Genomic DNA, 23,932 nt, shown 5'->3' with positions numbered 1-23,932 from the left:
TGGATGTTTCTTCTTCAGGACTGCTCCAGGCTTTTAGTGCTTTTCAGCATAGAGACATAGAAAGTAGTGCACTTTTGTTTGGAGTGTGATGCACCTTTTGGGAGTATCACAAAACTGGTGTTATCTTGCGACCTCTTAGTCTGCATTGGCAGCAAGTGACCCATGAACGTGCAGTGTGCTTCTCCCTGCCTGCTGCCTCTTCCCTAAGGGCACAGGGAGCATCTGGTTTTGCAGCAAATGAAGCTGAAATGGGCAAATTCTGCTTCTCCTTTTCTGTCTGGATACCTTTTACAGAACTGTCTGGAAGCAACAGTAATTGCTGCAGATTCCTCTACACAGACCTGAAAGGGGAGCTGGTGGGGATAGGCAGGCAGCACGTCACCTGCATGCATGCAGCCCAGGCTCTTTTAGTTTGTGTCTCTCTTGACATAATGTTGTGTTCAAGGCAGATGTTTGCTACCCAGGAAGACAGTCTTTTAGTATTTCTGCCGCAGATGTCTCACATAATTTTGGCCAAGACATTAAATGCTTTCTGTGGAATTTAGATAGGCTTTTCCTACCTTATGGGGAAATTGTAAGCATAAACTTATTGCCTGTGTATTGTATATTCGTTTATCGATCCTAGCAGTAGTACAGTGCAATATAGCATCACGGATACTGAACTCTGGGACAATAACAAGGAGTTTTTTACTTTTGATTGACTGAGGATATCCAGTAGACTAAAGCAGCCCAAAGGAGTGCCTTCATATTTTCTTCTAAGCTTCTTCTAATTTAGTAGAATACAATCATAAACAAATGCATTTAGTGTAGTTTTTCCTTATCCAGAACATTGTTCTTAACTCTGAAGAAAGAAAAACTAACTGCTTTTGACCTTAAAAATGTATAATGAATCTTCCCTTTCCAGGAGAAAGCCCCATGGGACCTACATATGATTGTTTAAGGCTTTATGGGAGATTTTAAAGAGGTTTGTATCACATTTATGCAGGCGCAGACTACAGTGGTCAGAAATGACAAGAAACATCAGGAGGATGTGCTAGTTGGCTACCTAGTTGCTGCCAAAACTGACAGTTGTCTTGAACAAAACTTTATTAAAAGCACTTTAAATGTGTGCTTTGTATCTCTGATTGTTCTGTCACTGTAGCAGATGTTCAGATCAGATGTTGTCATTAAAAAGGCTTTACTGAAGATGCATTTGTTTTTCAGTATCTATACATTTATTCTAAACAGACTGAATGCTTAGAGCAGTACTTTACACAGTGAGAGTCCACTGGTTAGTAAACCTGCTGTCAGGTATCTCTGTCTTTAGCTGCAAAGAGCGCAAAGTGGTCAGCGAAGACCAGGTTAACAAACCTGCTTGTTTCTTTGAAACATTCTGGCTCTGCCAGTTTGGTGGTGTTGAAAAGCCACCAATATCTTTCTGCCAAATCAGAACCTGCTCTTTGATCACTCTTGGCAGTTCAGAATAATCTAGAGAAAAATTGCAAGTGAGTAATCCAGGTTTTTAAAAAACAGGAAAATATGACACTTGGGATTATGTAGGGACAAGCTGCAAAGGAATGGATGCCATTTCTTTTAATGAACATGTTCAGGATATCACCCATCTAGTTTCTCTTCGCGCAGAGTGTTGACTTCTTTGGCAGGCTTGTTCTGCATACGGTTTTGTAGCCAACAACTTGGAAAATATTTTTTTAGCAATTTTTTAATTTTAATTTTTAAGCTGGTAGTTGTATGAGTTCAGAATAAGTATTTTTAAGGAGGACATTTCCAAAAGGGATATTATTCACTGATGCTGCTGCTCTATGGAGTATTTTTTTTGTAGTGGCTTTTCTGTTTGATATAGGAGGGCTTTTTGTAATAAAGAAATATCTTGCAGTTGGGGATTTTGGTCTAGGAAGTACACTCTGATCTTACCTAACTCAATATTGTTTTTAAGAGCCTAAAAGGGGTTACTGGACATGAAGAGGGGTTTTAGAAGTTGGAGATTCTTCCAAGTAGATTGTTCTGCTGTTGGGCATAGCAGATGTTTCTGTTACTATGCCCATTAACTTACCTGTTGTATTCAAGTTTCGTCAAGGTGTGTGGAGAGGCGAAAATACAGTGATACCAATTTTCAGAATGTAGCCTCCTTACTGCTGTTGAGGGATGGCAAATCCAAGAGAAACAGTTTTCAAGATACTAGTACTATGCTGCGTGTTCTTTCAGTTGTCCTTTCTCCCTTCATTCATCACACTAAAATTTATTCAACAGACTCAGGAAGGACCTCACCGTGGTACTATTGCTCACAGCAGTGTTTGCTATGCTAACGCTTCCTGTATGTGTTGCACATGGCGTTATGTAGAACTTAATGGAAATGGATAAGTAGATGCCATGTTGAATGTTCTATGCCATGTCTTCTCTCTATTAATTATTCTATACTTTCCAACTCCTGTCATTAATAAGGAAAAAATGCTGCAAAAATAATGGCGTAATAATTTCTGGGACAAGATGGGAAAAATTTGATCTGTAAAGAATTCCTTCAGCAAAAACTAGCATAAAGAAAAAGTCTGGCTAAAAAACAGACCGTTATAAGGATTCACATGCCAAATAAAACTAGATGTTGACTTGTTTTCTGAATAGGAACTGGTTTGGAAGGAGACACAGCATGCCATTGTTTTCAGTGGATGTTGCAAAAAAGCTTCAGTAGCTTTCAGACCCATCAGCACCATTAACTGTTAGACAGACTTCAGTCTTGAAAGCTGTCATGGACATGCACGTTATCACCTTGCAAGTTTGTGATGTAATTTTTAAAGGTGCTCAGTCAGGTGGGTTTCTTCTTTTTTTCAAGTCTTTCTGTTGCTTACATTAGTGCTTATCTGTCAGAGGTACGGTGCTGCACCTCAGGTTGTGTTCACACTTGTGCAATAGGTGTGTTGTCTGTAGTGTTGAAGGAAGGTACAATTACTTTTATGCAATGTGTGGGAAAATGCCGTCACTCAGAAATAAGAGCCCGTGGTTCCTTCAGGAGGCCAGTGCATTGCTTATGAGCCATGTGTGGCTTTCAGGTAATTCAATCGTACTTCCAAGGGTGAGGATCAGTAGAGGGACTCGTCAGAGTCCCTGGCTTGCTGTGGACATAGCTGCGTGCCTGGTTCAGCCCCAGTTACAACAGAACAGACCCTTTGGGAGCGGTTGTCCTCTTGGTTGTATGAATCACTCCCTGAGCTCTGAATGAGCCGTTCTGAGCTCCCGTCCTTGTGGTGTATACCCACAAGCATGACTATATGTTGTTGGTTTGTGGCCAAATGAAGGCATTGGTTGGCAACTTGGAAATTTGTCTCTGCCTCTGCTGCCTGCAGCCATCTGATGGTACGCATAATGGCCAAAGAGAACCTTAGAATAGGGCGCCTAGCTGAAAATCAGGGAGAATGAAATGTTCCTAAATTGTTACCCACAAATGTCTCCTGATTGATCTGAGGCTGGGCCCAAGTGGTTTATTCGTGAGTCTTTCTTCAAGGCGTTAGCAGAGGTTCCCTCAGTTCCCTCCTTCACAAACATATTTCTCTGTAATTCACTCTTCTGGATTGTTGGCCAGACAGTTGAAATCCAAAAACTGGCAGCGTAGAGATGAAGTCTAAATATCTTCTTTTTTTTTTTTTTTTCTTTTTTTCTTCTTTTTAGTGTTAAAGAATTGATTGCTGTTGTAGAGTGATCTGCAGAAAATTACTTGTCTATCCAGCAGCCGATGTTTTCTTTGTTTCAGATCAAATTTCTGGACTGTTGAACTGCTGGGAAAAGTGAAATAGCCAACCTTCAAACAGCATTTTTAAAAACTGAGCTATGGTCATTTGAAAAAAACTTTGAAAAAGTCTTCCAAAAAGAAATAGTTTGCATCTTGAGGAGAGGAGGGACACAAGAAATATTTTCCTGTTTTTTCAGCACCAGAAGAATTAATGTTGAATGGCAGAGGCCAGGTAACCTAACCAAAATGCACCCCTTCCCTCATCAGCCCGTTAGTTTATGGGAAATCAGTCAGAAGTTGTTGTGTTTGGTGGTTTTTTTCTTTCCCATTTGAAAAACCTCATTTTCTTTGCTTTGTGTTTTAACAAGTTTGCATCCAACAATCATACAACTGTAATCAGCAGACACAAATTTCATAAAAGTACTTTGGAAGTGGATTTTCAAATCGTATTTGTCAAAAACTACTGTCTTCTAAATACAGTGAAGACTCTTTTACTTATAATTTGTTAAATTTGCCATAGTTGTGCTTTTTTAGGCCAAAATTTGCCAGTTACATTATTTCCCTCCCACAGGTTTTGTGTAAAGCCTGACCTGAATGCCTGCTGATTTTCCAGCTTTTTATCTCCGTCCTTTCACCCCTCAGCCTCCCATAAGCAGTAGCACCTTTCACTTGCCTGCATCCCTTTGCTCATTCCTTTGGACACACTCTTTCTCACTTCAAGAGGATCAGTTTGTGGAATAAAAGCTCTCTTTTGATTACTGAGAAAAGCATTTTCATTTCACCTAGGAACCTTCGTGGTGGTACAGGGTGTGCTTGTTAGGAAACGAGTACCTAAATAGAGAAGATAACTTCCGTGAGAAACGTGAATTTTATACTACTTTTTCTGTGTTGCATGCCTCAGTGTTACCAGCTCAGGTACTCAGAAGTGTTGCATTTTCACTGTGATGACTCTTGATTAACTAAATGGATACTATTCCCTCCTAACCCCGGCCTTATATATGTACCTCATTAGAATTTCTTACCACTTTTCAAACAGCTAGTTTCACTTGAACATTAGGATCTATTTTCCCCCTTTTCTGTTGCATCTGCTGCTGCTGTTTGAGTGCACCTACAGTGAAGGTTTTCAGCTCTAATATACTACCCTGAACTATTTCATGTCACCTCGTTTGAAGGTTACAATAGGTACATAGTCCTCTGTAAAATATATTAATCCTCTTGATTGGAAATCCAGTGATTATAAGCATTTCTAAATTTCCAGCTTAAACTTTGTCATGGGTAATCTGTAGTGTTCGTTGTTACTCTGGTAAGTATTTTGGAAGAGCTGGAACCCTGGGGCCTTGGTAAACGGTGTCCTCTAGACTTTGTTTATGTAGCTATTGTTAGGACGTAAATATATTACAGTACTAGGATTTTCTTTTTTGTTTTACTTCACATCTCAGGTATTTTATCTTGCCGTCTGCCGTGCTGACAGCTGATTTAGGTTGAGTGGGACCTTCTGACTTGTGGGGCTGCAGAACTGAGTGACTGTGGCCTGGGGATTGTGATTCACAGTTGTTCTGATGGTGATGCACTTAAAAGCCTTCTGCAAAAGTTGGGCTGGGTTTTTGCTGTTATCTTGGAATTGAATTCTTCTCAAATTACTGCTGCTTGGCTTCATGCCATCATGCTAGCATCTCAACTTGTTTTCTTAGCACATTAGTAGTTTTCAAGGCTGTTTCTGATTCTGTTTTCTTTGATTCCCCAAAACACACTGTGGAGGAAAGCCTATTCAAGACGTTGTTTAGCAGCACAGGTCAACTTTGTGGTTTTTTGATTCACTTCTCAATCTTGCAGCCCAAATGTTTTATTTTAAATGGAACAGGTGCCTTTTCCAATTTAAAAATGAAGAAATTTGCATTCACTCCGTACAGTTTGATGTCTTACTATAGTTTGGTTTGCCTTGCTTTTTCACTTGATTAGGCTTGTATTTGAGAGCTCTGTGTGTTCCTTCACTGGCAACTTGTTCTGGGCTGCTTTATTCCCTTTTATAAGGTACTGAAGCACATATAAAGTGGAAGCCGTAATAAATAGAAAGTTTTACTATTGGTAGGAAGAGACCTGGATCGACATGATGATGACTTGCTAGCATTTGCCTAACCACTATACCAAATAGTTTGTTTTCTTGGAGGCAGGAATGTTAGCTTCATTATTTTATTTTCCTGGAGAATGAAAAAGCCCTTTCAGGTTGGTCCTGCAGTAAGGAAAGTCCAGAGTTTCAGAAAGAGAAGAGAGAAGAATGAAGTTTAGTGCATGTTTTGGTTTGCTTGGTTTGCTGCTTTGTTTTTTACAAATGAGACAAGAGAGTAGTTCACTTAAAAGGAAATACAAATGGATGCAGAGACAAGATGCATCTTAATTTTGGTGAAAGAAGAAGGGAAAAGTAGTTGTGTGGGCTTTTTTTTGGGAGGATGCTCAAGGATTTTTAAATCTGTGTTTTTACTAATTTTCTGTAGTCTGTTTTGCATTTGATAATTTAAAGCTTTCCATTTATCTGCTCATACACATGTATTCTAGATTGACAAGAGCTGTCATACTCAGTTGTTATGAAGTTAAATTATTAGACCATCAACATAATGGGATAAATGCACATTTAGGATATTCCAAGTTGAAATAAACAGTTACTTAAAGACTTTAGGGATTGCATTGCAATGCTGTTAAACAGTGGTTTCTATACTTGGAATGGTTACCATGCTCAAAGTCATAACTTCAAAGATTGTTTGATACCTTTAAAGGAATTTTGACTTTTGATTATTTTTTTTTTAAGCTGCTTTCCAGACTGCTTTTCTTGCCATTTGAAATATGTGTTGTTTGTTTTTTGTTTTTTTTTATTCCTACCTTTCACCCTTTTAATTGGATATTAGTTATATTTACTGATCTAAAGGATGCTACTGTCAGTGAAGAGACTACGCGGTGGTAATATTATCAGTGTTAATGTGGAGTGTTCCTAAAAATATGTTGGACATAATTCTCATACAATGTGTGTTACCATAAAATCTGAGTGCCTGCTAGGAGCACATTAGGAAATTCGATTTGCGTTTGGGCTATTGTTGAACTGTCTTCTTCTTTTCAATAGATAGGTCTGTGCGTTCAAGTGGTTTGCTTTGGCATTAAAAGCTATATGCATATAAGTCAGTTAAAGAAACCAGACCAAACCAGTATGCCTTTCACTTAAGTGAAAGGTGGTTTGTCCTGGCCTTGAATTCAGGAGAAGGGGGCCTCAGTCTAATCTGGAGGGATGTTCTAAGAAGAGTCTGGCTTCTGCATAATGAATTTTATCTTCATTGTAGAAAGCTGACAATGTGTGAAGCTGTTGATCTTTCTTCATCTTGAAGCTGTAATTGATTGCCAGATAACAAGAGTCCATTCAGGGTAATAAGAGAGTCAAAGACTGAGGCTTGAAGCTTGATTCCATATTTAGTGGAAAAGAAAAACATGTCTGATCTGCCAAGCCCTTGTGTTTGGGTCTGCAGCGCTGCTCTGCGGTCTGGCAGTGCTTGAGGTGGAGATCATAATATGTGTGTATCACAAAAGATCCAGTTTTAGGAGGTGAAGACTTGCAGTTGCAACTCTCTGCTAAATTTTTTTCTCCTAAAATGTCCATTTTACTGAAGTATGAGCAAGTAAATATTTGGTTAAATAATTGGATCTTTTGCAAGTGTTTGTATATTTGGAGGTGTGGGGCCTTAAGAGTACAGGTGCTGTTTGTGCTTCATTATTTTATGGTCATCAGGTCTGAAAAATTCAAATTACCATGGAGAATCCTCTGATTCTTTACATCTCTGTTTTTGCTAGGTAGAAAATGGTCTTATTGTTTATATTGAATGAAAAAGCTTACAAATTGCTTCTTTGAATTTATAACTTAGATTTTTGAGATAACCCATTGCTTTACAAATTCTTGGAAGAGTTTGGAGTTCTTTTTGGAAGAGTTCTTGCAAAAAGTGTCCTTTTCAGGACAAGAAATCTGTATTTTTTGTGTCGGTTTTTAAAGAAGAGGCTTTAGATTATTCTGAAAGAACCTAAAAAAATACAACGGTAGTGTTGGTAACTTCTAAAAAAATTACTAGAAGCAGCATTCTAAAATCTGGGCTCTTCTGTGAGTTTGGGATAATTAATCTTCCAGGTGTTCTCTTTGGAAGATAGCAGAAGTTTGAATGGCAGTGGGTGGTAGCAATGCCAGTCTTTCATCTGATGTCATTGTAAATATGCTGTAAGTACCTGTGCGTCTTTTGAGCTAATGAGTTGACTTTCGGGGGGGATAGGAATGTAGTTCAACTGAGAAGTCTGGGTATATTTTCAAAACTGTAAGTTATGTCTGTCTTGTGAGCAGCAAGGTGTTCTGTCAGCAGGATAATTTATGAAGTCTGATGTTTAAAAATTTTATTTTTTGTCCCTTACATGAAGTGCCTTTAAGTGTATGGCACCTTTAAAAGCAGTTGACTTGTGCTAAGAACTGAAGGATTGTACGGAACTGCATGTTCTTGGAAAAAGCAGCTGTGTGTCTGGGAGTGAATGGTGTATCTTAAATTACAGCATGAATGACGAAGGCAGTTTAATAGACCTTCCTAGGGTTTGCTCGGTGTTTGAAGATTCAAATCCAGATTTTCTGTCTTGTCCATCAGATCAGAAGGATGGCGGAGTGTACATGTTACGTGTTGCTTTTTGGTTCTGGATATTTAACAACAATAACAAAAACCAAACCAAACCCCAAACCACCAAACACAACAACAAAAAACACTCCAGCAGAAACAGTAAAGAGAATACACTGTGTTTGTCAGCCATGTGTAGGTTCTAAAATCTGAGCAGAAAAATAAAAGAGAGGATTGTGTTTCATCTGCTAAATTACTTGCTAAATTACCATTCTGACTGGGGAGGTAACCCAGGGGTGCTGGTCTATTTAGCGCATTAGTATCTAGATACAGTACATGAGATCTGCAGTAGCAGTTTTACCTTACAGCACTTCAAATGAACCTTAGCTATCTAGTGTGATTATTGCTTTCCTGTATTTCATAAAATAAACAATACAGGGTATGATAGTATCTGTTTCTGTAATATGTGCATGGTTTGTAATTGCTAGAATTATGTCAGCAATTTTAAGTAAGCTCTGAACTTTGGTGGGCGGTGACTGTCAAGTAGGCTAGTAAATCAAAATGTTCCTAGTCCTGCTTCATTAAATGGGATGCTTTGGTAAACTCATGTTATTTGTTTCAGAGTGGCATACACTTAGACATTTACTGTTACGAACCAAAACAATAGTCATTTAAACTCACCTGAGAAATCTGGTGTGATTAGTTTCTTATGCTCTTTTAGAGCAATACTTTCCCATTAAGGTATGGATTACATACTAGCAAAGGTATGCTGTACACATCTGCTTTAAAAAAAAGAAAAAAGAAAAAAGGGAAGCTTTATTGCACAATATGTAAATATAAGAAATATTTTTTGTGCATAAAAGTGTACACTTTGGTTTTGAAACTCCTGGAAGTGGTACACAAGCACATTTTAGGAAGCAAGAGTTTAAATAGGATCCCTTATTGAACTGCACTATGCATATATGTAGTAAACCAGTCTGTACCCCAGAGAGCTTACAATCTAAAATATGCAGAAATTGGAGGAATTTTTACTATGCCAGTACAGAAGCGGCATTACAACCGCTGATAAGAAACCAACTGTAGTTTCAAACTGGATAATTGCCCTGCATTGCTGGAAAAGAGACCTCCAGCTCTGGATGTGGCTGTGTTTGGGTAAGCTCTTCCACCTTCAGAAACAAAATGTGGTATCCTCAACCTGCCATTTGCAGTTTAATTTTTTTCAGAAGAAGAGTCTACCTACAACACATTTCCTGAATGTCTCCTTCCCAACTGTTTTTCTCTCACTGTGATTTTCTTCTGCCAGAGGAGGTTCAGGGTACCGGGCTCTGCAGTGAAGGAGCACAGATGCCACACTCTCTGTCGCCTGCCTTCCTGCAGGAGCGAGGGGATTAGCCAGACAGCAGAACCAGCGCTGTCTCTACCAGGAGGCTTAGCTGCATGGCTTGGAGTGACCAAAATGTGCAGTACAGAAAGTTCTGTCTAGCTCTTGAATGTTAAAGATTTGTGAGGTACCCAAGAGTTGTATAGGAAAGTGTCTCATGTCTTACTAATGGCGTGGAAAGCTGCACTGATGCCTTGGCTGTCAAGATGCTTAGCTGATGAGTGGAAGTTAATAAAAGCACTTAAACTTTGCAAAGTGCAGTTTTCATAAAAGGAAATGCCAAAAGCTTTCTTTCATAGCACCATTTGAATATACACAGTTATTACCTGCAGTCCTTTCTGAACTGCAGTGTTGTCCCATGGCACGGAAAAGCACAAACATGACAAGTTGTGTCTTAGCTGAAAAAAATGAGGCTGTATCACTTTATATGGAACTTGGGAGATATGCTATTAAAATAGTGCATAAAGACTTCAGCATTAAATATCTTATTTAAAATAAAGCAACTGAAATGTTTCCAAGTGAAGGTAAACTAAATGTTCAAGTAGTTGAAAAGATAAAACCAAAGCAGTTTGTGTAAATACACAAGACTATTTGTCTAGATCATCTTTCAGACTCATTAAGCAGCCGTGATTTAAATACAGATTAGGAAGCTGCACATCATTTTGCGGCCTACTCCTGTAGGCTGAGCTCATCAGAAACTCCTTTTGTTCCCCCGGTTTCCTTCCCCCTCCTGTTCCCGCCATGCCCGCAGCCCCCACTGCCCGTTTGGCAGGGGCACCACCTCTGCAAGGGTCCCTGTGGCTCTTGGCTCCTTCCACGTTGCTGATCCTGCTCCTTGCTCCTCAGCCCTTCCCACGTCCGTATAACCCTGCCTTCCCCTGCACCTCTGGGGACTGTGATCTACCTTCTGATTTCCCTTTTTCTCCTGTGATTCTTACTTGTTTGTCTTGGACAGTGATATGTTGATAGCCTAAACAATTTAAATAATGTGGAAAACAAGGGGATTGCAGAACTGGAAGGTTTTATGCTGGAAAGTATTTTGCTCCCGTCAGCTAGTTTTTGATCTATAAGTAGTCGCCTGGTTGGCGTATTGCATGCTGCAGACTCCATGTCTCTTACACGCCTCTAACTGGTTCTAGTTTTCACCAAAATTGACACACAAAACTTTCTTCAAAATTTCTGGAATTCATTGAGTACATTTTTTATTAGGTAGCAGAAGGTGAATCCTTGTCAAGCTGACGGTGTAAGTTCCTTCTTTGCATAGGCCAGTGGTATGTTTGTCTTGTTTGTGAAATATGCCATTAGGGAACATAATTAATTTTTTATATTTTTTTTAGGAGCAATGGATGAGCTTCATAGCCTGGACCCAAGAAGACAGGAGTTGTTAGAGGCAAGATTTACAGGAGTAGTAAGTGGCAGCACTGGAAGTACTGGAAGTTGCAGTGTTGGAGCTAAAGTAAGTTCTAAGAGCAGTCATCCATGTCTACCGTCTCTGAACTATTAGTTTATTTCACAGTGTCTCACTTGTACATTGCCTGCATGATTCACTTGCAAAAGTACTGGGTTGGAAGAGGCTCTCAGGAATATCCTTGTTAGTGTGTTATTTTGCTTTGAGATAGGATGTTTATCCTGAACCTGTCTGTGACATGAACATTGAATTGTTCTTAAAAATACCAAAGAATGCGTTTCTACAGGCATTTATGGTTTCGCTGTAGTGCACGTGATCAGAGACAGACATTTTTCCCAGTATTTGAGTGAAGTTGTCCTTTCTGCAAATGGCCAGCTACTACAGTTTGGCTTGGAATAGAGACAGGGGGTCTGCTGTGACCTCTGTTCTTGATATTAAACTTGTTTGAAGACTAATATATCTAGATTAACAAAGCCAAGTTCTTTCAACTTTTCCAGACATTTATACAATTTTACCTACTTTCATTGTAGACTTCCTGCAGTCTGTGCATTAATATCTAAACCAGGATGCAACAGTTGAGGAAAAACCTTATGAACATTGAATAGAAGGGCTTAATTCCCTTCCATATGTCATATATTACCATTCAGTTGATATATCTGCAAAATAAATTTGCCTTTATTACAAATTCTGTTCAAGTTACTAGCTTCAACTTCCAAGACTGATTTCTGCAATACTGTTGCCTAACCAAAGGTACTCCATTTTGTATTTGTGCATTTCAATGTTCTTTTCCAGGTGTAGTACCTAATAAACTGATGTTAAAAGAGATATAATACTAAGTTTTTAGGCACATTTCCCCCACGACCGACATAATTTTGAATTCTGTTTCCTAAGTGTTTGCAGTGCCTTCATATTTTAAGTATTTTGTACAGACTTGGTTAGTATTTTTTACTTCCTATTCCACATTTTAATTGCCAGTCTAGATTACAGAACAAAATACTACCTGATAGCAGACATTGATGACATTTCTGGGGATATTTGATATTATTGATGACTATTAACCAACTATAAAGCAGAGAAATCAGTGCATAGTGATCTTGCATCATGTCGTCTTAATTTGGTTTTGAGAATAATGTGAAGGTAACTCTCATAAAGCTGTGAAAAAAGTGGCATATCACTTCTGTTACTGCCATCTTCACCAGGAAGTGAGTTAAACGGTCAGGGAAGGAATCAGGTTGGATTGACACAGTGTGGTTGATGCACTGTTGTTTTCTCTTTTTGTTTAAAGCCTTCTAATTGTGACTGCAAAAATGTATACTTGCCATATCTTATGATTAAGATTAGATAGAGACAAACTTGGAAGTTCTGGCTTGTCTTTGTTTCTTTCTTGCTTGGGTTCTGTAGTACTACTTAATTCCCTAATTTATTAGTTCATTGTAATTCCTCAGGTAATTACTCATCATTCAAATGACTATTTGTCCTTTTTCATTACTAGATCCATACCTTCTTTTAACTTCTAGTGTGCTTATAAACCCTTCTATTAGTTTTTGATACAGCTGTGTTGGTCCCTTATTGCCACTCTTTCCTTCTCAGAATGTCTACTGCTATGTGTGTAATGCATTGTTTTTGAAAGTAATTATCAAGTTTCTCAGTGCTCCTTTTCTTTAAACTTTTGATCCCCTGAGAGCTGCTGCTTACCATTTCCATGAATCTCTTCAAGTCTTTTTTTGTTGTCTGTTATTTTGCTGTTTTCACTTTTACCTAAATTACATTCCACTTTCAGGTTCTCAGCTTGTTCATCCAAATTATCCAGGGGAAATAAAAAAATAAAAATTGAAACAGCTAATTTCCTTTTTCACTCTACTGTGTGAATTGTGAATTTCTTTTCCCTGACATGTTCCAAGATCTGTCTGAACAGATAATTGTATCTCATCCAGTTGGTTTCCAAATGGATAGCTGGATAAAGTGTTGTGTTGGTTGTTTTTTTTTAATACTACCAATGCTTTGATAGTTGTTTGCAGAAAATAGTATTACGACTGTCCTGGTTGATGCAGCTCCTCAGCCAAGACACAGTTGTTCTTAACTTTGACCAGAAATACTCCACAAATAATCTTCAGTATACATTGCAATATCTCTTCTTTTTCCTGCTTACTTTTTGTTTGGTTTTAGAAGGCAGGAAAGTAGAGGGGAATACCAATATCTAGTCTTGTGATTTATCCCACCGTCAATAAAATGGCAATTATATAAGTTTTTTTCTGTATTTCTTTTATTTCTGTCTATTCAGTGTATTCAAGCAGAGAATGTGAAGTGTAGTAGCTGATTGGGGCTGGGTTTGGAATATGCTTTTCTTTTTAATATAGTCTTCAGTCATGGTGGGGGATGTTGAGAGAGGTTTATCTGATTTTTATTAAAAAGGCAGATAAAACCTTTTGATCTGATGTGCAGAGGTAACTGGGAAAACGTTATGTATAAATATGGTCTACATTGTTCTGCTTTCACTTTGAAGGAAAAAATGAGGAAACTTCCTTTTTGCATAAGATTTTTTCTTTTAATAACAAGAAGCTCAACCGATGTTGGTACTTTTTGTTATGTGAACGTGGAACAGCCTCTTGCAATAAAACATCATTGCTGTCACTCTGTATTCAAAAGTTCTCTCAATAAATCAGCCTTAGAAAATTTCTAAATAAGTGTTGTAACTTGAGACTATTTCACAGTTAGTTTTTGGGGGGTTGTGGTGGTGGTGGTGGTTTTTTTCCTTACTAGTTTCTATTTGTTACTTTGTGGGAAATGTTTTGTTTTAAGAATATAGAATAATATTTTCAATAGGTTGCAATTTTCTGTCATTGAATGGATTAAAAATATAATCTCTGTAGTAGCCTAGTATCTGTCTTGGAGAGAATTAAACCCTTTTTTTAATTGAAAAATGAAAACTTTTTAGTAGTCTCCAGCACTTTCAGCAATATTGGCTTTTTAAGCCCATTCGGTGGAACCATTTGGTAGGGCTTTTCATCGGATTCCTAAATAAGACTGAAATGTTTTTTGAATGTGACAGAGTTTTACTTGGCTTAAAAGCAATCGACATACACAATTTACTGTGCCCTGCCAAAATATCAACCTGTCAAACTTTTTATCCCCCTTGCAAGTCACAAGTGCTGTACAGTTAATCAAGTCTTCCTTGCAATTGTGAAGTTTTGTTACTGCTACTTGTTATAACTGAGTGATAATAGCAGATTAGGTGTTTTATAAGTCTGTATATAATGTTCAGTATTTTGTTTGTCTTGGTAGGCCTCAACAAATAACGAAAGCTCAAATCACAGTTTTGGAAGCTTGGGATCTTTAAGCGATAAAGAATCAGAGGTAAGCATATGGAACAGATTCATTATTACCTCAAAGTTTTCATGCTAACAAATCATAATCTTATATTCAACTTTGCTGTGTTATTTTATGTAGAAACCTTTAAATAAAAATGCAAAATACACAGCTAGATAGGAAAAAGCATATATTACTGGAAGATACCATCTCTGGGAGGGGGAGACATGGCTTCATAAAAGTTTCTCTGGATTTTCAGTCACGAAATGAACTGCTTCTGCTACTCTGTAGTCACGCTGTGGGGATGTGTACAGCTTTTAGAGCTGAAAATGCTTAAACAGTTAGCTGTCTTCTGTTTAATATGGTTTTCAAGCACAGATAAACTCTGACTGGTCTTTGGCTGCATCTTTGAAAATACTGTAGAAACAAGTTTGCTATGTTTTCTTTAAAAATATAGTTTTGCTCCAAGGTCAGACAGTAGCTATCATCTGCATTTGTAAAAGCTGCAGTTGTCACTGTGCATTTTCTTACCTAATTACAGTTCATAACCCAAAAACGGATTCATACTCTTGTTAGGTTTTAATGTGCAGACTTCCCTGGAGCAGATGATTTTCCTGCTAGTGACCAGCACTGATATAGTTGCGCTAATGCAGCTCTTTCAGTTCACCTGTTCTGGGGTTGCTGAGCCCCTGGGCCAGTTTTGCCTGTGTACATCACAGTTTGCATCAATAAGATTGTACTGGTTGTAAGCAGGAGTGTGTTTCTAGCCCAGGTGAGACCTGTGTTTGAGTATGTGTCATGCAAGAGGGAAAATTGTTTGCGATGTGCTTTTGACGTTATTTTCACGTTAAAGGTGCCTTTTGAGGCCTAGTTCTTGATTCACTCAGTCGCTGTGAGACACTGTCTGATGTTTGATTTTATATTGGGCTGAGCACCAAGTGAATTTAGTTGGTTCCCAAGATTGCTAACTTATAAATACATGTTCTGTATGTGTGATTTCTTTCTGTTACGTTTGGTGGTTCTGTTTTTTTTTCCATGTCTTTCCCAGCTGGATTTTCCTTTCAATTGTATATAGTCTGTTTCCTTAACCAAAAGTGTCTGTCTGCCTGTTGGGTTTTTCTTCGTGGCTTTTCCTGGAGTTACTCTGGGCAGTGTTGCAGTGATGCTGTGCTGATGAAGGTGTGGGAATGGAAATGAGCCTGAAGGTTACCATGCGTTATTGCAATTCCTTGACAGAAAACCGTGTCTGTGAGTAGCAGAGTGATCTCAAAACACAGACTGTACATGTCATAACTTTTTGGTGTAGAAAAATGTTATTTTATGCTTGTATACATGAGGTATGGCGGCAAGTTTTTTCCAAGGTGTGTAAGTTTGAAAATTCAACCCATATTTACAGACTCTGCACAGTGTTTTAACCTCAAGCCACGCATAGGTATATTTTTTTTTTTTTTTTAATATTCTAAAACTTGGATTCTAAAATAGAAGTAGATTTTTTTCCTAAAAAGTCCCTGCACAGATCTCCAGTGCACAGTGCTCCAGGTTTCTTCTTTGTTTTCTGAAGGGTGAGTCTTAATGACATTGAATTATGAAATATTATTTCTTGACCCATTTTCCAAAGTTGTCAGTAGTATGCACTTAAATTAAATTATAATTGTAACACCAAATATGTTAAGAAGTTTTTAGAGTTTTGTTCTTAAAATAACATCTGGCTACTTATATTCTACAATCCTATAAAAAGTACACTTTCGTTCTTAATATTGCAAAAAGGTTGTGCAATTTCATTTTTTTTTTCTGGTGTGACAATGAATTCTTAATAAGGAATTCCTCTTGTGGATGATAGTGTAGAAATATAAAGACTTCATCATACAGGAAAGCAGCACTGTGTTTTGATGCTGAAAGAGAACTGTTGTGTTACAATAGATTTTGGGAGCAGAAAAAAGTAGAAATGCCCATCTCAGAATAATTGAAATTAGTTTCTAGCAAGAATATTGGTTTCTGATGAAATTGTGACAGTACATTCATGTCATTATTCTGTGTTTTTGTCACTAAGTGGCACATTAAAAGAAAGTCTTTGACACTTAGTTTTCAAAACGAGGCAGGCTTCCCACACACACCCCCCTTTTTGTTTTTCTGGTGCGAATGTTTTCTTTTTTAGTTTTTGCACATGGGATTGCAAAAAATACAACTATTAGAACTGTAGTCTTCTTTTTTTCTGTCTGATGGATGTATTAAGAGGGACAACTTCTTATCTCAATAATAGTTTTAATTAAGATACTTCAGAGAGGTAAGCTTTGATCTGCAAAATAACGTGAAGCCAGGATTTGTTCTGGATTCAGTTCAGCCTTGTGAGCAATAAACACCAGCTGGATGTTTGATCTTAAGATCCAGGCCTACATTCCAGTTTATTTTTAAATGTATACGTTATCTTTATTTTATTAAATGCTTTGTTGCTGTGCTACATAGGTCTTAATTTGAGTGTGTATTAGCTACTTGTAGTTGAGATAAATCCTAAATTGACTAAATAGGGTTGTGAACAAGTGCTTCTGGTAGTCTTCCAGTATTTTGGCCTTCCCCATCATTCCTCATTAAAGTGGATTACTCCTTATTTTGGTTACAAATACGTTCTTGTGTTTATAACTGTTTTACTATTATTGTATTTACTATATATATTACTATATTATACTATTTTCTATTTTCTGTGGATAATGAATTATTTAAAGGTCAGTTTTGTCTGTGGCTGGATGTGTCCAGTTTGTTTAGTTATTTAAATGTTTTTGCTCTGCTTGGATGTAGCTGTTTAGTTGCTGCGGTTCCCAATAATACACAACCCTAATAATAAATGTGATTTCAGAAGTAACTACAGGTTTGATCTAATTGGAATTTATAATGTGTTGCAGAGAAAAATAGCGCTGCTGCATTTGTGTGCTGTAGTTGTAAAGCTTTGGGGGGAGGATAGGATTTAGAAGAAAATAATTGTGAAAAACTATAAACTCATTCATTATGCATGTGAAAAATATTAACAACTAAAAAAACCTCATGACTATTAAGCATACTGGAGATTTGAAGTGTTGAGACAAAAAATAAGCACTTTTATTAAACTTTATTTTAATTTTTTTTTCTTCTACGAAAATAACTTCTTGAGTTATGCTGTTACCAGTTCTACGATAACGGTAGAAAATATTTAACTATACATAAAGTATATAAAAATATTTCAGTATCTTTTTGTAAACGAGATTGACTCATTGAGAATTGGTACTTAGAAATATTGATTTTGTAAAGGAGTATGTGAAAAGCCAAGACTTAAATCTATAAGTGTGAAGAGAACTAGGATCAAGACCATGATGGATGAGGCTCTGCTAATATGTAGAACTGTGGGTAACTTTAATGTAGCTTCCGAACTATTTTGTCTGGCTTCTGAAATAGTGGGGTTTTAATCTAAATCTTGACTATACATAAATCCTTTTGAAGTGACTGAAAGTAGCTTCGATCTTCGTTTATCAGGAGGATACTCCTCAGCCTCATTAGTCTTCAGTTTCTTGTAATTCGTATGATTCCATTCATTAGAAAGGATTTTGGAGAACATTTTCTAGTGATTGATGTACGCTGTACATTACCATGTGAATTTTGTACTTGGAAAAGGTGAACGTGACCTTGTTTGGTAACCTCATTAATAACCTCATTAGTGTGCTAATACTTTTTTGCTTGGAAGGTTAAATTAAACACTGAAAGAAATCAGAAGAGCTTAAGGAAATAGACATTTATTAATTATTTGAGTTTCAGTTTTAAAACTTTAAACCTCTTCAAATGTGTGGTTTATAAATACAAGTCACTGCAGTTGGAAACTGATTTTGGTGGAGGAAATCTTAAAAGTTTAGTCATTAATTAGTTTTTAAATAACTTAATTTTTGCTTGATATGGTAGGTAAAAGTGGCTATGTTAGAATGATAATTGCGAAATTGAAAGCTGGAAAATAAGAATAACATGAAAATGCTTGGTTAAATACTTTCTATTTAATTTTGTTGGAAGATAGCCTAATGTTACCTGTTTACTTGGCAGTAATTGCAAATTATTAAAATAATATTTCGAAGCTAACCTTTTTGCTTTTAGAATCACATCGTCTTAAGATAACTTCATTTCCAGGAGTCCGTTTTGTACAGTTTGCTAATGTGAAATAGCATGCTTAAAGATCCAGATTTTGATTGGAAGAGTTTATTTTAAATGAAATTTATGTAATTTTAACTTCATTTGTAGCATTATAATACAACAGTTACAATTGTAAAACTTCCAAAGGTGCTTTTATGAAGCTATCCACAAAGTTGAAACTGTAAAAAATACATGGTATAGATAAGGAAGGCTTTTCTTGTCCTGATTGTTCTTTTATAGACTGATCATTTTCTGTGGATCACAGCTAACTTAAAATGGTTCTTTGCCAAAATAAATATGTTAGGGTATTTTTAATAAACTTATATTTGAAGATACCGTGTGAAGGTTTTGGAACTGAAACATACTTGAAATGCTTCTAGTTGAAATTTGAATTTTGGTATCATTTGCTGTGTTGAGAAAAGAGTACTTTGAGCACAAATTGCTAAATACAATGGAATCGTAAAATGGTGGTATAAAAGAATGAAGCATCTTATCACTGATCTCAAATTTAGTCTGAGATATTGGGGACCGTCGATTTCTTGACTGTAGAACAGAGTTCATGTAATGGCTTCTGTGCTTTCTCCCGTTGCTGGTATGAGGCTGCCCAGAGGCTGAAAACGCCCACAGCTGCAGGATCTTTTCCTTCAACCAGAGCAGCTTGTGGAATTTAACTTACAGTGGGGAGACTAACCGGTTTCAATCCTCAAATCAGGAGAGCAAATATAATTTAGAGATGCTTCTGATCACAGCGCTCTCTTGTTATCTGTGTTGTACTTGCTGATTGTAGTTTCTAGGCAACTATATATAATCTTTCTGGAATAAATTTTCAGCGGATCTGTATTTTTTAACTCATCATTGATATTTTTCTTTCAATTTCTTGTGATACAAATATAATGGGGAGGGAACAACATCACTTTCCAGGTGGATAGATACTCGAATTTTGAGCAGTTGTTCTCTTTTTTTTTTTAATCCTAAAGAAGATTCTGGAAATCTATGGCTTATATTAGTTTGGAGATGACTTCTGCACTTCTGAAAATACATGACATTATTGGCTTCCTATTGAAGCACTAGAACTTTGTGTTTATACTGTGGCAATGTGCAGAAAACGCTGTCAAGAATCAGCTTATTGCACTAAGTATTAAGCTTTAAAACACCCACAACTATAATCTGAAGATCTCGGTAAAATGTAGCCATAAGTGAAACATAAACTCCAGACTGAATGAAAAGGTATAATTGCTTCACAATTAGTATGTAGAATTTCCATTTGGGAAATTATTTAAGAATTATTTCTCACTTCCTTAAATATCTTTTCTAGCTTATATATATATATATATATCTGATTGACCAAGGATCATATTATTTAACTGTGATCTGAAATTACATCCCTGCTGAATTGTGAAATCATGTTTTATGAATGAGGATTTAAATTTCTTTTGCAATAATTTAGCAATAATAATATAAATAAATAGAGCTGCTGTTGAATCATGTTCTTTTTGTTGTTTATAGACTCCAGAGAAGAAACAGTCAGAACCTTCCAGAGGAAGAAAAAGAAAAGCAGACACTCAGAGTGAAAGCAGCCAAGGTAAAAGAACATGTAAATGAATTAGATAGTTATTGCATGTATTTAATCAAATTATAATGCACAAAGTTTTGACTGTTAGCCTTAAAAATTCTGTACTTTTGCTTGCCTGGAACAGGTGTTGGGTTTTGGATGATTAATTACATCTTCTCCTCCTCCCTCACTTGTTACTGGAAGGGATGGGCAAGTAAAATCTGAGCTGGGCTGGTAATTGCCCATAACAATTGTGTGCTACTGCATGTGTAGCTATGGTACAACTCTATGTACTTTTTAAGAATTGCAGCAGTTCTTCTCATCCAAAATACTTTTATAGTTTATATTTCTTTGCAGTAGGTAAGGGGAGAAAGAGATTTCAGATTATAATACTTGGTTGCTTGTTTTTCAGGTATATTTAAAAATATAGTTTTATTTTTCTTTTTTTATGGATTATTGTACAGTGTAGTTGTCTAGAGGGATGGCGAAATTGGGCTGAGACTGATTTGCAATTTAATATTTACAAAGCACAGTTTTTGTTGTTCCTCTTTCCAGTGTGACTTTTGGGGGAGGAATAGTGGAATCTTAACCTCAAGATGAGAATTCATCAGAAGGGAAGAGGAAATAGTTTTGATAACATCTGTATTAGCTTTTTTTGTTTCTAACTGAGCTAGGAAGTGCCACTTCAGATATGTATCAATGGGCTCCATATCTGGAAGTCTTAATGATGCAACATGCTATTAGTAGGAGCATTATGTAGTTTGACTAAAATTAATTTCTTTGTAAGCGTTGCTTCATAGAGACCTGCTTTGTTCAAAGAACTTGAATGAAATTTCCTATTTCCATTGTTCTAGTAGCCTATCCTTCTTTCTACCAGTAAGAATTAGAGATGATAGAAATTTTAGGAACTTCTTAACATAGACAACATTATTATAATGTCTTATAATTACTGTTTTACTGTCAGCAGCGGTGAAACTGAGTAGTCTGTGCTGCAGTACTCTGAAGGAACTGGTCTAGGAAACTGCAGTATATTGAAGTGGTATAGTACAGTTGAAGCACAGCAAATACTGCTATTTTATTGAAAAAAGGAACAAGAAGTCCATCTCTTGTGGTTTTTACATACCTAGGATTTTGACTTTGTAATATGCAAAATAATCCATAAATGTTGAAGAAAAGTATTGCTTAGAACATGGATGTAATTTGAAAGTGGGACAAAAGTCAGTGTAAACCTATTCGTAATTGGTTGTGCCGAAATAATTTGATATATTTCTTCAGTGCAGAGTTCTGTAACATGACATTAGATTTTTCTATACTAAAAAGGAAAGCAGTCTATCTCATTTATCTGGATGAAAGCAAATTCTAATTTGATAAAGCGATATATGGGAATTAAGCATGAAGACAGAAATCACTAACAAAATTATAGGGTCAGTAAAGAACTGGCTAGATGGCAGTAGCAGTGATATGTACTCCTAACTGGGTAACTGCTGGAGGGGGTAGCTGTGTGCTGTTCTAGGTCTTCGAATTATTTTATCTGAATATTTCTCTTAAAAGCCTTGACACAAAAAGGGCTACCAAATGTTTCTGTTTCTTCATGGTGTTTCTTTGACACAAAGTTATGCAGCTCTGCCAATACAGAGGTGTACTGGACTAGGAAGAATTCTTCAGGGCTGAAGCGATAGAAAAGCTTGAAAAACTTCGCTAAAATGTCTAAAATTACATTTTCTGACCTATGGGTAATGATCTCTTAATCTATTGCAAAAATTTATTTCTATAAAGAAAAGCTTTGAACAATGGTCCATTTTCAAGTTGTTTCCTAACAGGTAGTCTGACTTGAACAAGAGACAAATACAGTCTTAAGATTTATCAGTTATCTTGAGGTCAAATAGAAGAAAGCATTTATGCCACTGGGTAAGGCCATGGTGCAACCTCTCAAATGCCACATATGTGACAGGTCCTCACATTGAAGATGAATTTGCATTGGTGCTTCTGAAGTCTCACTGATGATTAAGATAAAAGAAATTCTACTCTCCCACTCTGCTCTATTTATATCTGTAGTTAACCCTGTGAGTTAGCTGATTCATAACCAGGCTGGGAGGAGTGGAAACACTTGTCACCCTCTGTGCCCACACTGTTGTTGGCACTTAAGGAAGTCCTTGGGCTGAGCATTTGGGCACAATAACCCACCTGGAGCATATAATGTTAGTAGGCTTGGTTAATTACGTATTTTGGAAGTAGGTGAACTTGGAGATAGACAGGGATGTAGAGCTAAAGGTTTGATCTGTAGGATGAGAGATGAGTTTCCTGTTACCTAGAAGAGGTCTAGGCATGCGCTCATCTGGTTTAGGAATTGAAGTGTGACTTAATTTCTGAAGTGTGACTTAGTTTCTGATTTCTCAATGAATGAAATAGGCCGATTTCTTTGTTGTGGCCAATCCCTTAATTATCTATATAGGGAGATCACATACTAGCACATCAAAGAAAGCCAATTAACAAGTGGTAAGACTTTGCTATAATTACTGTATGCATAAAAATATAAGACACATCTGTAAGTAATTTATTTAATCAATTCCAATGTATTAATGTATTGTTTCAGGAAAGAATATTGGGGGACGTGGTCACAAGATTAGTGACTATTTTGAGGTAAGGTTTTTGTGTGTTTGTAAAATTGACTTCAGCTTTAAAATTTACTTTAACCTTTTTTTGTATTACAGTATTTTTGCTTGTAATGGACAGCCATCTTGAGGGGATACTTTTTTCGTTATGTACATTTATCAGCATTAAACCTTAGAAGAAAAGATGCAGTGGTCTCTTGGTGCAGCCTGAGCTAAAATACAAAAACCATTTTCTTTCACTCTTTTCTTTAAATGACCAAAGGTTATACTAATAAAAGAAAGACCATCTAATTTACAAATTCTGTGTGCAGATGAGCTGTATCATTCATGTATAAGGTGTATAAGATGTATAAGGTGTTTTGCTAAGAAGAGTAACTAATTAGAGGTCCATATCTTCTCCACAGTACCAAGGTGGAAACGGCTCTAGTCCAGTGCGAGGTGTGCCTCCTGCAATCCGATCTCCTCAGAATTCACATTCCGCTCCTTCTTCTGTAAGTTTGTGAACTTCATAACTGCTGGAGTTGCTCTTATAGTCTAAAAGCAGCATAATTGAAAAGAATCTATATAGAAGTGAAGAGTTTTCAAAGGAGGGAATCCTGGGTAGGAGTTTGTTCTTTAAACAGCAAAAAAAAGGATCAAGTTAAATACTAAATCTAAAATTTTCTGTTAACAGAACACAAACTTTTTTCTAAAGCATCATTTTAAAATACAAAGTAATTGTGTAAAATGTTGAATATATGTTGAAATGTTCAATATATGTTGAAATGTTCTAATGACGGCTGTTCACAAGCCTCACACAAGAAAGGGGAGGATTTTTGTTACTTAGGAGGATACTGAACCCCTAACTTGGCATTTTAAAAGCTCAGTTTTTGATAAAATTTGTTTTTAAATAATTGATACCTGATTTGCCTATATCCTTTTAATATTCTCTTTGTTGGTCATGCTAACTAATTTTTTCTTCCTCATGCACAATTTCACAGAGTCACAGAGTGTTAGGGACTGGAAAGGACCTCGAAAGCTCATCCAGTCCAATCCCCCCGCCAGAGCAGGAACACCCAGATGAAGTTACACAGGAACATGTCCAGGCGGGTTTTGAATGTCTCTGGAGAAGGAGACTCCACAACCCCCCTGGGCAGCCTGTTCCAGTGCTCTGATACTCTGAGAAGAAGTTTCTTCTCAGATTTAAG

At 36.8% G+C, this 23,932-nt stretch overlaps 1 protein-coding gene across 8 annotated transcripts in view; it reads left to right on the top strand.

The window, feature by feature from the left end:
- Nucleotides 1-23,932, top strand: part of TLK1 (tousled like kinase 1) — a 68,982-nt gene that overhangs the window by 14,768 nt on the left and 30,282 nt on the right. For all 8 annotated transcript variants that reach the window (XM_065068719.1, XM_065068718.1, XM_065068724.1 and 5 more), the window contains exons 2-6: nt 11,062-11,180; nt 14,415-14,486; nt 20,088-20,163; nt 22,727-22,773; nt 23,150-23,236. In XM_065068719.1, the coding sequence (XP_064924791.1) occupies nt 11,067-11,180; nt 14,415-14,486; nt 20,088-20,163; nt 22,727-22,773; nt 23,150-23,236 (396 nt within the window). In that variant the 5' untranslated portion in view covers nt 11,062-11,066. The remainder of the gene's footprint in view (nt 1-11,061; nt 11,181-14,414; nt 14,487-20,087; nt 20,164-22,726; nt 22,774-23,149; nt 23,237-23,932) is intronic.

Source organism: Columba livia, chromosome 7 (genome assembly GCF_036013475.1).
Source record: "Columba livia isolate bColLiv1 breed racing homer chromosome 7, bColLiv1.pat.W.v2, whole genome shotgun sequence".
In the NCBI taxonomy this organism is placed as follows: domain Eukaryota; kingdom Metazoa; phylum Chordata; class Aves; order Columbiformes; family Columbidae; genus Columba; species Columba livia.
The sequence above is the reverse complement of the archived record's forward strand: the minus strand, read 5'-3'. Positions and strand labels throughout refer to the sequence as shown.